Source organism: Orcinus orca, chromosome 10, assembly GCF_937001465.1.
Source record: "Orcinus orca chromosome 10, mOrcOrc1.1, whole genome shotgun sequence".
Classification (NCBI taxonomy): Eukaryota; Metazoa; Chordata; class Mammalia; order Artiodactyla; family Delphinidae; genus Orcinus; species Orcinus orca.
Window position 1 is genome coordinate 100,306,129 of NC_064568.1, and position 18,145 is coordinate 100,324,273.

The 18,145-nt window shown below is 42.1% G+C and overlaps 1 protein-coding gene across 1 annotated transcript in view; it reads left to right on the forward strand.

Annotated features, from left to right (window-relative positions):
- Positions 1 to 8,983, forward strand: part of BLOC1S5 (biogenesis of lysosomal organelles complex 1 subunit 5) — a 77,533-nt gene extending 68,550 nt beyond the window's left edge. Inside the window, exon 5 of the mRNA XM_049715635.1 lies at positions 7,978 to 8,983. Coding sequence (XP_049571592.1) covers positions 7,978 to 8,148 — 171 coding nt within the window. The 3' untranslated portion in view covers positions 8,149 to 8,983. The remainder of the gene's footprint in view (positions 1 to 7,977) is intronic.
- Positions 8,984 to 18,145: the final 9,162 nt, after the last annotated feature.

Sequence of the window (18,145 nt, forward strand, 5' to 3'; positions counted from 1 at the left end):
GATTTTCTGGAGGAAACAGAGATTTGGTCACCCTCATATGACGGTATCGCTACAGGGTGACATGAGGTGTCCCTGAGTCCCTCAAGGAAGTCGCATCTCTCCTGTGATCCCAATCCTGTGTGACACCACTCTTGTCCATCCTAGACCTCTGAGAGGAAGGTGGTCCTGGGACTAGAGCAGGCTTCGTCCCCCTGCATGTCCTCACGAGTTCCACTTGTGACACGGCACACCGTCAAGGTTGAGCGCTCATCTCCCGCAGGCCCACGGGGTCCTGCTGAGTCTCTGAAGCCTGGTGTTTGGCCCCCGTGTGACATGTGCAGAGGCCAAGAGGTGCTTGGTCCCTGTGGCCAGTGATGGACTCCAGCATCGTGCCGTGTTTGTAGGGACACGCGACGTGCACCCACTCTGCCCTGTGCTTCTGCCTCAGAGACAGCCTTCCCCAGAGCAAGGGTTCCTGCGTGCCGTTTTTATCTCACCACAGGCACTTCCGAGGCCACAGTCAGGACGGTTTCGCTGATTTCAGGGGGATCAGTCCAGGAGACAGTAAACGTCTTGATAGACTGAGGACTTCCTAGAATATGGGGTCCGCAAAGGGGAGATGAATGACAAAGATATAAATTCGCCATGGAAGAAAACAGCACTCCCCAGCACCAAAAAATACTTTCCGTGCTATGTAAGTAACGCACAAACATTACAGCCAATTCGCACTTGATACACGATGAACTTCCCCATTTCTCTGATAGGAAGGCTGTGAAGCGAGATAAAGCAGAGGCACGCTGTGGAGGACAAACATCTCGGCATCCAGTAAACCTCCACGTGTTTCTTTTTCTGTTTTCAAGACTGGTTGCTATTTCCTCCGTGCCCCTTGTTTATTAGTGTATTGACTCATCCAGAGTCGAGCTCCCTGTTTCCACACCAGAGAGACGGAGTCACACATCTGCCAGGCAGAGCCGGCAAGAGATAACAGCCAGCAACAACAATGGTCTTCCTCAGCCTGTCGGCCAAAAAAACTTCTGGCAGAGCGGGCTGAGAATAACTTATCACCGGTGCCTGTTCTGGAAGCACGGAGTAGTTGTTTGCCAGACAGAGATAACAGGCAGGATGCGACCAAGAGCCAGAATCGCCCTGGAAGTCGGGGCTCCACCTGGCAGACGCTGAAGAGGAAAGAGGGATAGAGCAGCCAGTTAGCACATGGTTTCCTGGTGCCGGGACCCGGCCGTCAACACGTGCCAGTGTTCCTAAGTCAGCCAGAAGGATTGAGTTCATTCCTGAGTCCTGTAAAGGATACTTAATGGTTTATGCTGCAGGGAGGAATTTCCAGAGATGTGATTTTTTTAAAAAACGACCACCAACAAAAAAACTATTAATGCAAGCAACTCATCTGAAAGAGAGAATCTGTTCATTTTCAGTTGCTTTGGTTAAAAACTACATGATGGTGTGATGAGATGAGTGTTTGATTGTCTTACAAATCACCCTCTCCGTGTCTGACACATCCTTCATTCTCAAGGGGTGGCTTTGATTACCTAGAGATGTAGTTGAGGGTTTCTAGGAGGCTGGACCTGATTATCCTGAGCTGCCGGAAGGGCATCTGAAACTAGACTCACCTCCCTTGTTGTTAAATGTCGGGATGGTACACGTTGCTCTGCAGGCTGTTTCAGCTTCAGAGGTTAGATGCACCAAGTGGCACCACCCTTGCCAGTTTCTGTTGTCAATTTCTGATGAAAATTTCCTTCCTTGTCTCACAGAGCTTTTTAGAGTGATAATTAAAACAGCAATAAAGGAATGATTGTTTTAGTAATAAGTTCAACACTGTACTGTAAATCACTTAAACTACAAGTCCTGTGTAGCGTGTGAGTGCCAATAAGCTTTATTCATTTGAGAGAGGGCAGTGGAGAGCAAGGCATCTGAGTTCTCTTTCAAAGTCACAGAGCTTGTTCTTCAACAAGGACTCAAAAGCAGATGTCAGAGCTGCGTTATAGGAATCTTGATACATAATTGATGTTTACAGAGTGATTCAAGATTCCAACGTGAAAGCTCCCTTGTCAATGGTGAGTAACTTAATGACACTGTCTGTAAGTATAGTATACTCTTTCCCCTCACCTAACACCCACTCTTGTTCTGTCAGTTATTGTAAACTAATCAGCATCATCTCCAGGGGTTGTGCTAGGTCACCTAAAAATATCCCTCTGGATTTTACAGCACTCCTTTCTTCTTAATATGTGGATGGGTTTGTTTTTGTACGTTGGTCATTTAAATCCCCTGAAGAGAGGGATCTCAGAGTATGAGTCTTACCTCAATGAAAGCCATGTTTCCTGGCTTCTCTGCAAAATATTTTCAGTAAGATTTTGGCAGGTGAAGATAAGGTTTAGCTACAGATTGCTTCGGTTTGGGTAAGGACCACGCATCTTTTTTTTTTTTTAGGTAATTTTTTTAAAATTTATTTTTTTAACATCTTTATTGGAGTATAATTGCTTTACAATGTTGTGTTAGTTTCTGCCGTATAATAGAGTGAATCAGCCATGTGTATACATATATCCCCATATCCCCTTCTCTTGCGTCCAGGACCACACATCTTGGTTGAAGCATTTTTGTCATTAGCCTGTTGGTCTGTTTAAGATTGTGGTTAGCTATCTGATATCAATAGCAGCCCATTTCTTGCACTGGGCATTTCACTAACTTCATATAGATAACTCAGAAATTTCAAGGTCAGAAGGTATAGCACTGACTGCCTTGTTAGGAGGGGATTTCAGTGCACAGAGCCCTAAAAAGAGAATTCTGAATCTTATGGCTCTACCTCCCTTGGGCCGGCCATCCGGAGGGCAGGTGGGAAAGGAGGTAGCAATCCAGAAGCCCTAGGGCTGTCTTCTGAGTCATCTTCTCCATATAGAAAAATAGGACCTAGTGGGGAAATGATACCTGCTCACTCCATGGAAGGCCTGCAGTTTATGTGTGTATATGAGACAAAGCTGGTTTCTGTCAGTACAGAAGATACTAACGGGTAATTGGTGAAGAATTATTTTCCAAAATTCAGTTAATGTGATAAGTTAATTTTCTTTGATTTTCAGAATGCTTGTAATGGAGTGAAGTAGGCCCTTGTTTTATCTCAGCCACATCATCCCCCATCTAGACAGTTTTTTTTAATAAACAATTATGCTTTGAGACAGTAATATTTTAGAACAGAAAATGGATAAGGGAAAAGTGATGACACGGAACACCTTTAAGGCAAATCATCTGAAAGTTAAAGGGAAGCAAAGACAATCTTAATTACTACTATATTGCCATATTTTCTCAAATCTGAGATGCACTTGATTATTTTCTTACATATTACATTTCTGAAATGAATAGCATCTTACAGTGGATCTCTGTATTTAATGTGACGGTGTTACTTTCCTTCCCCATCTCCCCCAAAAGTCTGTTATAAACTCATCATCTTAAAAATCAGTGGCATCCTAACATTAATGGAATAAAGAAGCCCAGAATTAAGCAGAGATAAATTTTCCTATATTTCCTCAGAGTCTGTCATTTTACATATTAAAGTTGGAAGATTAAGTTTTTTCCTTTCTGATTTCGTGATTGTCCTCAGCGGAGTGACCCATATGAGGGTGATCGTCTTAACTCTGTATTTCTTGGATAAAATGTATGCAAAATCATCACCCGTTGCGACATTTAGTATTTCTTAATTATTGTCAGTTAATGGCTCAGAATGGTGAGAGAGAAAATATAAAATTCAGTAACGTTTCCATTTGGAGCTGGGCTTCTAAAAATCCCTGGACACCTTCACAACCGTTGTGTAATACATGCGGCAACTCGGACATGCTCTGTTTGCACGCCAAGCGGGCGTCCTGCAACACAGTCTGACACCAGCTACCTGGAGTGAGTGTCACACTCCACAGGGTTAAGGGCTCAGTCTCTCAAGCCTGCCCTCTCTTCTGACACCAACCCCAAGTCTCAGGCACCTGCGATTCTGACAGACTGGCAATAAATGTAAAGGGTTCCCCTAGAATAAGTCACAGAACTCAGGAAAGCACTGTACTTATGATTACAGTTTTATTATAAGGGATACAAATAGAAGAGACACCCAGGGCCAGGTCTGGGAGGGTCTTAGACACAGAGCCTTTGTGCCTCTCCACGTGGAATCTGGGTGGGCCCCCTCCCTGCACATCAGGGTGTTCACCAACCAGGAAGCCCCAGGGTTTAGGGGGTGGTCTTATTAAGTAGGTGCGATTGATTAAATCATTGGCCACATGATGGAACTCCATCTCCAGTCCCCCTTCCTGGAGGTTGAGCTGGTTCTCAGTCCCAACCCTCTGATCAAGTGATTGGTCCTGCTGGTGACCAGCCCCAACCTGAAGCTCTCTAGGGACCCCCCCTTGAGGCATCTCATTAGCATAACAAAGACACTTCTGTCACTCTGGAAATTTCAAGGATTTCTGGATCTCTGGGCCAGGAACTAGGGACAAAGACCATATGTATATATTCTGGTACCACGGGGCATGGTCCAGATTCTGTGTAAGGTTCTAGCTTGTGTCTCTAGCTCTGTCCTTCTCACTGGCTTACTTACGTTCCACTGCAGGCTCCTCAGGATGTCTTCCTGCCATCTGCAGCTCAGCAAATTCCAAATTATGCTTAGCTTCATCCCCTGAATTAGCTTGTCCTAAATCCCCCATCATGGTTTATAGAAACCACTGTCCTTCTGTGCGTTGAAACTCTAAGTTTCGGGTTCATCCTCGACTCTCTCTGGTTATTAAGATTTTCTGTTAAGTCTTGTCCGATCCCATCATTTAGATCACTTTACAGCTTTTTTTGAACATAGGCTCCCTGATAATGTGTTAAAAGATCCAAAAGTGAACAAGTCATGAGAACCCAGACCGTGTTAAACTCCACACACTTCCTCACTGCGTCTTTTGCCCCAGAGATGCCGGGAGGTCCCCTCTGGTTGAGAATTTCGGGGCTAGATTATAGCCGGATCACAGTCATCCTCAGCCCTTCAGAATCAAAGGTCATCAGTCATGTTCCAAGGGAACCTCCTCCCTGTGCCCTTGACCACACTGCCACTAGGTATCTCGCAAGGCAGGTTTGGGGACTGAACCCTGAGGTGGGGCTGGGTGGCTTGGGAGTGGCAGGGAGAGCTGGCAAGCAGTAGGTGATTGTAGGTTGCAAACAGACTAATCTCAATTTTCCTTTCCTTTTCCTTGGTATTCTATTTTATACATCCCACCAATCAAAATTTCCTACCCCACTTCTTTAGTGCATCCATTCATTCACTTGATCGTTCACTGATTCACTCGTCCCTGATCTCTTGAGCACTTCCTCTAGGCCAGGCACTGTTCTAGCATCAGGATAGAGCAGCATTTAACAAAGCACAGCCCCTTCCCTCTGGGAGATCCCAGTCTGGTGGTAGGGGAGGTAAGTAGACGGATATACAAGAGAATTTCAAGATGTGCTAAGTGCTATGAAAACAGTATTAAACTAGGCTAACATGATAGAGAGTGCTGGGGGGACGGGTGGTTGGATGCTCTGGGAGGATTCTAGGATTACACTGCGCAGAAGCCAGGGAGGTGTGGTAGTTGAGAACATGGGATTTGGAGGTGAATAGACCTGTTTCAGGACCACAAAGGACCACTTGCCCTTAACTCTGAAGTTAGAGAAATTGGGCCCAACTTTGTTCAGCTTGATTGGCTCCTGGTTCCCATTAGGGAAGCTCTGTGCTTTGAGGGAGCCCAGCATTCTTTCCTGGAGGCTCAGTGTGATAAGGCCACACAATCCGGTTGCTGTGTCCTCCTGCGTCCCCTTCCTTACTGTCCCTAAGAGAGCCTCCAGGGGCCCATACTGGTTCCCTACTAAAGTGAGGGCTCAGGAATGAACCTCTCCGCTTCTGCTCCTTCAGATTCCGTGGCCCCCCTCCCTCTCTCCATAAATAAACCTTCCTTCTGTTTATTTAGGGTGGTGAGTCTCTATTTCCACACAAGGCCGCAGTCAGCCTCAGGGCCCTCCTTGAGGTATTCTGCATTCAGGGATCTTGGTAGGGAGCACCCCTCTTGGGATTAATAGGAACCGGCAGGGCAGTGACAGTGAAATGTGAAGAATGTTTGGGGGTGGGGAGCGCCCTGCAAGGCCCGTGGTGCTTTTTCACAGGCAGGCAGCCCCCGGATGACTGAAGGCCTTATTATTAAATCATGCAGGGGGGAAAAAGTCACTTTTGGCCTGAAACCAAATATGGGAACTTTCAACACCAAAGGCAACTTTCTCAGAATGTTTTATAAGGAGCTCTGTTTGAAGTCTCAAGTCAATGTAATATCCAGCTCAAAGATACACTTCTGTTGTAGTTCTTAATCATAACTCATTTGAAATAACAGGTATGTCAGTTTCCAGTCATCTGCTCTGATTCATCAGGACAATGCTGTATTTCATCCAGATTAATGTAATAGATTATAAAATACCTTTTTATCTATACTTGTACCCAGAAGGTCTGGAAATTCATTCTGCCTCCCTGTTCTTTTCCTTCTACCCAGTCCACGCCCACTGTGTGCCCACGTCCCTCCGCATGGCCTGGTAAGGATCTCTCGTTTTTTCTCTATCTCCCTCTGATCTCTGAGCAATAGAAGTAGAAGGAAACAGAAATTAAAAGAGCTTTTCTCATAGAACTACCGTACGACCCGGCAATCCCACTACTGGGCCTAGACCCTGAGAAAACCATAATTCAAAAAACGTCATGTACCACAGTGTTCACTGCAGCTCTATGTACAACAGCCAGGACGTGGAAGCAACCCAAATGTCCATCGACAGATGAATGGATAAAGAAGATGTGGCACATATACACAATGGAATATTACTCAGCCATAAAAAGAAACGAAATTGAGTTATTTGTAGTGAGGTGGATGGACCTAGAGTCTGTCATACAGAGTGAAGTAAGTCAGAAAGAGAAAAACAAATACCGTGTGCTAACCCATATATATGGAATCTAAGAAAAAAAATGTCATGAAGAACCTAGGGGCAAGACGAGAATAAAGACGCAGACCTACTGGAGCATGGACTTGAGGACTTGGGGAGGGGGAAGGGTAAGCTGGGACGAAGTGAGAGAGTGGCATGGACATACATACACTACCAAATGTAAAATAGATAGCTAGTGGGAAGCAGCCGCATAGCACAGGGAGATCAGCTCCGTGGTTTGTGACCACCTAGAGGGGTGGGATAGGGAGGGTGGGAGGGAGGGAGACGCAAGAGGGAAGAGATATGGGGATATATGTATAACTGATTCACTTTGTTATAAAGTGGAAAGTAACACACCATTGTAAAGAATTATACTCCAATAAAAACGTTAGGAATAAATAAGTAAAAGTCTAAAAACAGAAAAATAAATAAATAAGTAAAAGAGCTTTCTCACGGATGTTTCCTAGGGATAAGGTGGAGTGTTTCCCCTTCCAGCTACTGCTGAATTGATGGCCATGCCCCGTGTGAATCCACAGAGAGAGAAAGTCAGCAGAGGAATTGACTCCAAACCAGAACACTGGTATCCACCTAGCTATACTAGAGCCGATTTTGTAAAGACCTCATTAAATATCAGGAAAAGCCTGTTCACAGGTAATTAAATTTAAAGCTGCTCAGAAAACCGTATTACGTTCAAGAGCATAAGTGGTAGCAGTGCTCCAGGTAGAAACAAACAAGCCAGCAATTCCCAAGACCTCTCTGTCAACAGCGCCTTAAGCCTCTGAGAAGGCAGAGGCCTCTGGGGTTCATTAGCTCCTGAAGCTCTGTCCCAGTACTGGATGGCCCTCACTGTTAGACCGTTTTCTCTTATTGAACTGAAATTTCTCTCTGCCCACTGGAAATAGCTCTGCGTCTGGGGAGAAGGGAAGGGACGTACAGAAAAGGTCCAATTTTTCTTCTGGGTTGAAAACACCCTTCTATCTTATCTCTGGGTTAAACAAACACATGGATTTAAGGAAATAATTTTCTTTCTTTCTTTTTGTTTCTTAGCCACGCCGCGAGGCTTGTGGGATCTTAGTTCCCCGACCAAGGATCGAACCCCAACCCTCGGCAGTGAAAGCGCCGAATCCTACCACCTGCACCGCCAGGGAATTCCCAGGGAATAATTTTCACATGAAGTTTCTTCAGGTCCCCTCAGCAACTTGCTTTTCCTCCTCCTGAATTCTTTGTAAGTTGTCTCTGTGTCTCTCACACTGTCGCATCCTAAACCCCTTCCTTCAGTGTGCTCTCTCCTCCCATCGTGACCTTTTCCCCTGATGAAACCTGGGATGGTATCCACCACATGCTACCCCAACCTTTTAAATTTGCTTTTATGGCTCTACTCTCTATAAAAACAACCACTTATGTTCCTAAAAACATGTGGAATGTGTGTGAATGTGTGTGAATGGGAATATATATTCTTGGTGTTATTGGTAATTCACACGTATTTCTGTGTCTATACAGCCTGGGAAAGGCGGCTATGTGGAAAACAGAACACTCATCCAAAGGTCCTGTGACACTAATAATAGCATTTTGTGTTTACACTGAGTATTATTTGATAACGGCCACTGTTCTAAAAGCTTTACATGGATTCTCTCATGTACCTTAACCCTCAAAAACTTACCAGGTAGATGAAGAGAAGGCTTAGGAAGATTACCTAACTCATCCAAGCTTCACAGGCCGGTAGAGCCAGGAATCAATCCACCCTCACGCCGACTGCGGTATCCTCCAGCCACCTCTGTGGTCTTTGTCAGTATCCGATAAACACTCATAGGTTTCATTCATCAAAACCTAACCTTTTTTTTTTTTTTTTTTTTTTGCAGTACGCGGGCCTCTCACCGCTGTGGCCTCTCCCGTCGCGGAGCATAGGCTCCGGACGCGCAGGCTCAGCGGCCAGCCACAGGCTCACGGGCTCAGCCGCTCCGCGGCATGTGGGATCCTCCCGGACCGGGGCACGAACCCGTGTGCCCTGCATCGGCAGGCGGGCTCTCAACCGCTGCGCCACCAGGGAAGCCCCAATTTTTCCCATTTTGAGTGTACATCTAAATAGTTTTGAGCAAACGCTCAAAGTGTGTTTGAAGTCAATTCCCTAGATAAAGGTCCAAGGATTTGACCATATTAGGACACATGCAAAACTTCTGTGTTTTCTTTTACACGTTTTGTATTTTTAACTTGTGCACTTAGGTCAAAGAACTGTCTTAAATTAATTTTTGTGAATTGAGGACTTGTAACCACTAGTTTGTTCTCTATATCTATGAGTGTGTTTCCTTTCTGTTACATTCACCAGTTTGTTTTGATATTTAGATTCCACATGTAAGTGACATCCTATAGTATTTGTCCTCTGTCTGACATTTCAGTGAGCATCATGCCCTCCAAGTCCATCCATGTTATTGCAAATGGCAGAACTTCATCGTTTTTTGTTTTTTGGTTTTTTTTTGCGGTACGCAGGCCTCCCACTGCTGTGGCCTCTCCCACTGTGGAGCACAGGCTCCGGATGCGCAGGCTCAGCGGCCGTGGCTCACGGGCCCAGCCGCTCCGCGGCATGTGGGATCTTCCCGGACCGGGGCACAAACCCACATCCCCTGCATCGGCAGGCGGACTCTCAAACACTGCGCCACCAGGGAAGCCCAGAACTTCATCCATTTTATGGCTGGGTTGTCTGTTCATTATTTTTCTGCATCTTCCACTTGTGGACAGCAACTCTGTCTTGTCTCTAAATGAATGAATACCTAGAAGACCCTGAAATATTTGCAGAATGACTAGTGCAATACCACGCATAGGCACTTTAACTGAAGGTATGTATTTGTTTCACTGTCTAAAATATTTAGCTTTATTAATCTGTCTCAGTGTTCCAGGCTATAGAAGTAAACTCCAGGCCTTCCCGCCCAGCCCCTGCCCTTCCTCCTCAGTAGGACAGCATGTTTGGGGTGGGAGCGGGCCGAGAGTGGGAACAGGAGAGGGATGGTATCCCATAGGCCAGACTCCACTGCAGCCTGGAGTGAGACACTTCATGACTTCTCACTTTTGTGTTCCTGGTTCATTTGATGTCTTGATTCTTGGTCTTGGGGCTGTTTCTGCTTTGCTCTGACAGTTCGCCTGAGAACCTGGCCCCCGTGGTACCTCTGCGGGGCTCCTGGTGCCCCAGGTTCCCGGGCAGCCCCCCACTGCGTCCGCATTGCTCAAAACAGTCTGCAGTGCCCGCTTCCCTTCCTAGAGCATAGACGTCTGACATCTGAATGTTAGGTTTCATTTTCTGGGGACTCCCGTTTGCATTCCATTTTAGCGTGCCCTAATTTTTCCTTGTCTTCCATCTGAGAGGATATTCTTTCTCTCTTGGGTGAATTACTTTCTTGTTTACGTGAGGGGTCTGCAAAGGATGGCAATATCGTATGTCTTAGAATTGCTCTAAATATGACATTCTGAAATACAGACTCTGATAGTGAGATTAAAACTGTTTTAGGATTGTAACTTCTCCCTGGAGAAAGTGATTTAGTGGTCACAGCCTCTGCTTGATGAGAGATCGTGACCCTCTAGAACCCCAGAGTTGGGTCCTTACTACTTACACTCACCTTTAGCTGGCTGCTGCCCTTCTTCTAAAGACCGCGATACCTTCTTTTGTACCTTAAAGCCACCAGCATTTATATGGGTGAACACAACCATCTGGGAAAGAACTCACTACTTAAACTAATACTCAGGACTGCACTTCATGGAACTTGGAGTTAACTCCATTAACAATAGACAGATCAGTCTGTTTTATTTTTACTATTTTTCAATAATAATAATTTTAACATGAGTGTTACCTTTGCTTTCTGGACATGAATAAATAGCTTTCTATCTTCCATATTTGGGAGCAGCTTTTATACTACAGGATTTTTTTTCTTTGTGAATTGGATAAGATTCACCAGTAGAAATATAGAGCCGATTGGGAGGACTCTTTGATGACTGTCTACATTTTTTCTTGATATTTGGCCTATTCAGAATTTCATCAGTTTTGGTAACATTTTTTCTAGAAATGTTTTCCATCTCAATGAGTTTGTTGAATCTGTAAGCATGCAGTTATATAGACTCCTCTTATAATTTTAGTGAATTTTCTGATTATTTTTAGAAAGTGAAAAAAAAATCAGGGAGATGGTTTTTAAGATTGTTTTAATATTTTATTTGGCTGGGAAACCCAGAAATCTCCAAATCGGGCTGTGGTTCAGTCAGCCCTCTTTTCTGAAGAGACTCCAACGGAAATATAAGAACAGGGTGCAACAGCAAAGTGAAACAAAGGAAAGTCAAGTTTAATTTCATCTGGGACTTTGCCCTGCAGGGTGGAATGGCAGTAGGCCGAGCTGGGTCTGGGTTGCGCATCATCTCCTGGGTAATGGAGAAAGGGTAGAACCGAACAAGTTTCCCATCGTCCCACTCTAGTGATCCAGAAGAGGAGGAAGAGCAGGCAGGAAGCACTGGCCCCGGTGACGAGCACTGAGCGGGTCCAGGGTTCCGCCCCAGGACGTTTCTAACAGACCAGCAGTGGCCTGCCTGGCTGCCACATTGGCGAGAAGACAGAGGAGAGAGAGTGAGCAAGTGATACATCGGGAGAAATAAGGAGCCCTGAATTGTATTTTTTATTTTCATGTTTTTACTTAGTGCAACTTTATTTTTTTAAATTTATTTTATTGAAGTATAGTTGATTTACAGTGTTGTGTTAATTTCTGCTGTACAGCAAAGTGACTCAGTTATACATACATATATATATATATAAATATTCTTCTTCATGTTCTTTTCCATTATGGTTTATCCCAGTATATGGAATATAGTTCCCTGTACTCTACAGTAGGCCCTCGTTCCCTGTGCTCTACAGTAGGCCCATCAGTTCTATATGTAATAGTTTGCATCTTCTAACCCCAAACTCCCACTCCATCCCTCCCCCAACACCCTCTCCCTCTTGGCAACCACAAGTCTGTTATCTGTGTCTGTGAGTCTGTTTCTGTTTCATAGATAAGTTCATTTGTTTCATATCTTAGATTCCACATATACGGGATATCATATGATATTTGTCTTTCTCTGACTTACTTCACTTAGTATGATAATCTCTAGGTCCATCCATGTTGCTGCAAATGGCATTATTTCATTGTTTTTTATGGCTAATATTCCATTGTATATATGCACCACATCTTCTTTATCCATTCATCTGTCGATGGACATTTAGGTTGTTTCCCTGTCTTGGCTATTGTGAATAGTGCTGCTATGAACATAGGGGTGCATGTATCTTTTTGAATTGTAGTTTTGTCCAGGTATATGCCCAGGAGTGAGATTACTGCATCACATGGCAAGTCTGTTTTCAGTTTTCTGAGGAACCTCAATACTGTTCTCCACAGTGGCTGCACCAATTTACATTCCCACCAACTGTGTAGGAGGGTTCCCTTTTCTCCACACACTCTCCAGCATTTGCTATTTAGTACAACTTTATTATTATACATTTCTCTGTTGACAAATGTTAATACTGACATTATAGTGGAAGCACCATCACTTCTCAGCCCTGTCAGCCACTGGTTTGCTCCTGAGTCACTGTGATGCATATTTGCAGTATGAAATGGACACGTACTTTCAAGAGAGGCCAAAGAAAAGGCAGGGATTTGCGGGTCCAACATTTTTTGGACCCGCAAATGCTTTCCTCTTTTCTTCATTTCTTATATTCTTTATTTTATCTGGTTCGAATAGGATTTATCATGGGTGATATTGTACATGATTTAAGTGTTTTTCCTCCTTGTGAAAATCTGATGGGGTGAAAATGGACATTCTGTTTTTAATTCATCTTCGTAAGATGTGAAGAATTGCCAAATAGGATTTTCTCTTTGGCCAAAATGAAATTTAAAACAAACAAACATATTGATATATATTTTTTAATTATAAATACTAACTTTTATTAAGAAAATAGGCTGATGATCTAATCTCCATTATATTCTTCTTGAAAATTTTATGAAATGGGTTGGCTAAAAAAGAATTAATGTTTTCCCAATATCTACCTAGTCCACTCTCTTCCACAACTGTTTCGATTGCCAGCTTTGTTCTCTATGTATTTAACTATTTGAGCGTCGTTTTGTTCTTTTTTGTACATAAATTAATGGTTTTCATGGACATCATTAATTATACCATTTTACTCTTGCATAGCAACTATACGTTTATATTTTAACTGACCAGTAGAATTTCAACCTATAAAGTACACAAAATTTTCATCTAAGTTTTATTAAGTGAGTAATCAGATATTACCAATAACTTGGACTGACACTGACATGTCTTATTTTACTTTATAAATTTATTTCATTTATTTATTTCTGGCTGCATTGGGTCTTCATTGCTGTGCGGGTGCTTTCTCTAGTTGCGGCGAGCGGGGGCTACTCTTCGTTGTGGTGCGCGGGCGTCTCATTGCAGTGGCTTCTCATGTTGCGGAGCACGGGCTCTAGGCGCGTGGGCTTCAGTAGTTGTGGCTCGCAGGCTCTAGAGCGCAGGCTCAGTAGTTGTGGCGCACAGGCTTAGTTGCTCCGCAGCATGTGGGATCTTCCTGGACCAGGGACTGAACCCATGGCCCCCTGCATTGGCAGGTGGATTCTGAGCCACCAGGGAAGTCCCTGACATGTCTTATTTTAAATCGATGTGATGCTAATTAGAAATTTTGGGCACATGGTCATTCTCAAGTCAAGGAAGAGTAAAAATGAAATAGAATTCAGCTCTTTGGCCTTCCATATGCCCAAGAGCAAAGCTGAAGTGGAAGAGCACACTTTTGCCACATTGGAAGCTGCAGCTGAAATTCAGTGCATCTTAACATTTAACTTCCTCTTTTTTAGATGTTTTTCGGAATAGTTATAATTATGGTGTTATATTGTTTTAACCACTTGTTAAAGTCATTCGGGAGAATGACTTTTGGAATTTCCAAATAGTTCTTTTTAATGCAAACTAGTACTTATTATATCCTCTTTAGGTATTTTGCATTTTTTCAAAGACACTTTTTATTCTCTTTGATGCATTTTGAATTCTGCCTGGTGTCAAATTCATATTGTTGTCCCTGATTTCTTTTGGTTTTTGTATGCCTGAAATATCATCTCCCCGTTGTTGTTGTTTTTTAATTGTAGTAAGATATACATAACATAAAATTTGCCATTTTAACCATTTTTAAGTGTAGAAGTTATTGGCATTAAGTACATTCACAATGTTGTAAACCATCACCACTATCCATCTTCATAATCCCACACAGAAACTCTGTCCCCATGAAACACTAACTCCGCATTCCCTCTCCTTCCAGCCGCTGGTAACCTCTGTTCTACTTTCTGTCTCTATGAACTTGCATTTTCTCGGTATCTCATAGAAGTGGACTCATACAGTATTTGTCCTTTTGTGTCTGTTTCACTTAGCATAATGTTTTCCAGGGCCATCCATGATGTAGCATATGTCAAAATTTCATTCCTTTTTATGGATAACTAATATTCCATTGTATGTATATTTATATTTTGTTTATCCATTCATCTGTCAGTGGACACTTGGGTTGTTTCCACCATTGGCTCTTGTGAATTATGGTGCTATGGACACTGGTATACAAGTATCTGTTTGAGTCCCTGCTTTGAATTTTTGGGGTATCTGCCTGGAATTGCTGGATCACATGGAACATATAAAGTTCTATGTTTAACTTTTGGAGGAACTGCCACACTTTTCCACAGCGGCTGCTCTATCCTTTTGTTTTTAACGGTGCCGTGTGGGTCCGTTTTAGTTGTGTTTCTTGTAAGCAGTGTATGTTTGGCTTTTACTTTTTAACCCCAAACTTTCTTTGACTTTAACTATCCCAGTCATTTGGCAGATACGTACTCTTTTTTATTAGGGCTTGTCTTTAATGTTTTTCAAAACATAGTCTCCAATCTATATTTTCTGACTGTAAAATTTAAAAATTAAAAAGATGCTTTTTGACCTACCCTCCTGCCTATAATTCCCATGTAAGACTTGAAATTTAAATTATTTTTGCTTCTTCATCTTTACCCTGTACTTTCACCTCAGATACTGATCTTCTTTAATATAAATAGGAGTTTGAAATTGAGGTTATTGTTACTATTTTATAGTTTTTGTAGGTGAATGCATGTTAATTTTCAGATGTTATGTTTCACATTGGCCTTGAGTTTAGCAACCATATTTGTGACAGTATTTTCTACAACTCTACCTTTAACTGACTTAGTGCTCACAGCTGATGCTTTTAGTCTCGTTTTCAGCATTTTTGGTTTCATTTCTTAAGCATCTCCAAATAATTTTTCAAGAGAAAATGAGTGCCATGTATATTCAGACCAGAATTAGCTTTTCCAGGACGCTTGTGAATTTTATGTTTCAGGTTTTCTCACTCATAACACCCCCGCCAGTGCCTCATCCCTAAACTTGCATTCGTAACACTACATACTTTTGAAAGTTCCCCAGATTGTACTTTAGAATCCACAAAGCCTGGATCCACCCTTGATTCTTACTGATTAATCTCTGAGTATATTCATTTTTTGCCTTCTCATGGGAAACGATTACAGAGCTAAAGTCAGATTTTTTACTCTTTCTAGGAAATATATTTTTCCTATCCAGAATTCAAGTGAGGTTGTTTTCGTTTGTTTGTTTTGTAATTCAAACATTTCTCTAGACTATATCACCCCCACCACCCATCAATTCCTGTGCTGAGTTTCTTCTTCCAGTTGTTACTGTCTTTGGATGACTGTAGAAAGAGAGCTGCGGGATGAGAAGGGGGACTTTGCTCAGCTATTCTGAAGCATGACAACCAAAGAGGAGATGACCAGATGCGAGAGTTCAGGCTTCTATTCCAGGTTTCAGACAGTGAAGTAGGAATGACATATTGGCCTATCTTCTTCCAAACATGATAGAGCTGTCATAATTTGAGAGAGGCATGGGTTATTTTTCTCAGTCCAGTTCCACTAGTCTTATAATTTGTGGCAAGATCAGCCAGATTGTTTTTTAAATAACAGTGTTATTGACATATAGTTCACATACCGTATGACTCACCCTTTTAAAGTGCCCAATTCAATGTTTTTTTGTATATTCACAGATATGTGCGGCCATCACCACGATCAATTTTAGAACATTTTCATCACCTCTAAGAGAAAACCTGCACTCCTTAGCTGCCACCACCCCCAACCCCTTATCCATTCATTCCCCTGTATCCCTAAGCAACCACTCATCTACTTTCTGTCTCTGTAGATTTGCCTGTTTGGGACATTTTCTATAAATGGTATCATATAATATGAAGTCTTTCGTGATTGACTTCTTTCCTTTCACAGAATGTTTTCAAGGGTCATTCATGTTGTAACACATACCAGTATTTTGTTCCTTTTTTGTCCAAATAACATTGCACTGTATGAATATTACATTTTATTTATCCATTCGTCTGTTGATAGCCATTTGGGTTGTTTCCACCTTTTGGCTTTTACAAACAGTGCTGATATAAGCATTTATGAAAGAGTTTTTGTGGCCGTATGTTTTCATTTCTCTTGGATAGATACCTAGGAGTGGGATTTCTGAGTATATTCTACCTCTACATTTAACCCTTTGAGGAACTACCACACTGTTTTCCAAAGTAGCTGCACCGTTTTACATTTGCATTAGCAGTTTAGGAGGGTTCTGATTTCTCCACATCCTCGTCAACACTTGTTGTCTTCTGACTTTTTCTTTATAGCGATTCTTGTGGATGTGAAGTAGTATCTTATCGTGGGTTTGATATGTATTTTCCTAGTGACTAATGATGTTCAGCATCTTTTCATGTGTTTATGAGCCATTGTATATATTCTTAGGAGAAATGTATATTCAGATACCTTGCCTATTTTTATATTGGATTTTTTTGTGTTTTTATTGTTAAGTTCTTATTAAGAGTTCCTTATATGTTCTGGATACTAGCCCCTTATAAAATATGTGATTTGCAAATATTTTCTCTCGTTCTTTGTGTCAGCTTTTCACCTTCTTGATATTGTCCTTTGAAGTTTTTTATTTTGATAAAGTCCTATTTATCTCATTTTTCTTTTGTTGCCTGTGTTCTTGGAATCGTATCTAAGAACCATTGCCTAACCCAAGTCATGAAGGTTTATGCCTATGCTTTCTTCTAAGAGTTTCATAGTTTTAGTTTCTACATTTAGGTCTCTGATCCATTTTGAATTAATATTTTTATATGGTGTGGGGTAAGGGTCCTGCCTCATTCTTTTGCATGTGGAAATCCAGCTGTCCCAATACCATATGTTGAAAAAAACTATTCTTTTCCTAGTGAACTGTCTTGGAACGCTTGTCAGAAATCAATTGACCTTAAATATAAGGGGTTATTTCTGGACTTTCTATTCTCGTTCATTGATCTATATGTTTGACTTTATGCCACTGTCACACAGTCTTGATTTCTGTAGCTTTGTAATAATTTTCGAAATCGAGAAGTATTAGTCTTCCAACTTTATTCTTTTTCAAGATTGTTCTGGCTAGTCAGGGTCCCTTGCAATTCCATATGAATTTTAGGACCAACTTGTCTATTTCTGCAGAAAAGCCAGCTGCAATCTTAATAGGGGTTGCATTCAATCTATAGATAATTTGTGGAGTGTTGCCATTTTACCAATATTAAATTTTCTAATCCAGGAACACAAATGTCTTTCCATGCATTTAGGTCTTGTGAAATTTCTTTCAGCAGTGTTTTGTAGTTTTCAGTGTACAAGACTTACACGTCTTTTGTTAAGTTTATCCCTAAGTATTTTTTATGCTATTGTAAATGTAATCATTTTCTTAATTTTATTTTTAGATTGTTCATTGCTGGTGTATAGAACTACAATTGGTTTTGTATATCAACCGTGTATTCTGCAACCTTGCTGAACTTGTTTATTAGTTCTAATACTTTTTAAAAGATTCTTTAGGATTCTCTTGGTGCAAATGGGTTAATATTACTTCTTTCCTCCTTTCTGGATGCATATTTTTTCTTTGGATTGGCTAACTGCCCCAGCTAGAATCTCCAGTTCAATCTTGAATACAGGTGGTGAAAGCAGACATCCTTGTCTTGTTCCTGATCTTAGGGGGAGGTTTTCAGGCTTTTGGCACTAAGTATGATGTTTGCTGTGGGTTTTTCATAGGTGCCCTTAACTGGATTTCAGAAGCTCCCGTCTGTTCCTCGTTTGTTGAGTGTTATCATGAAAAGGGG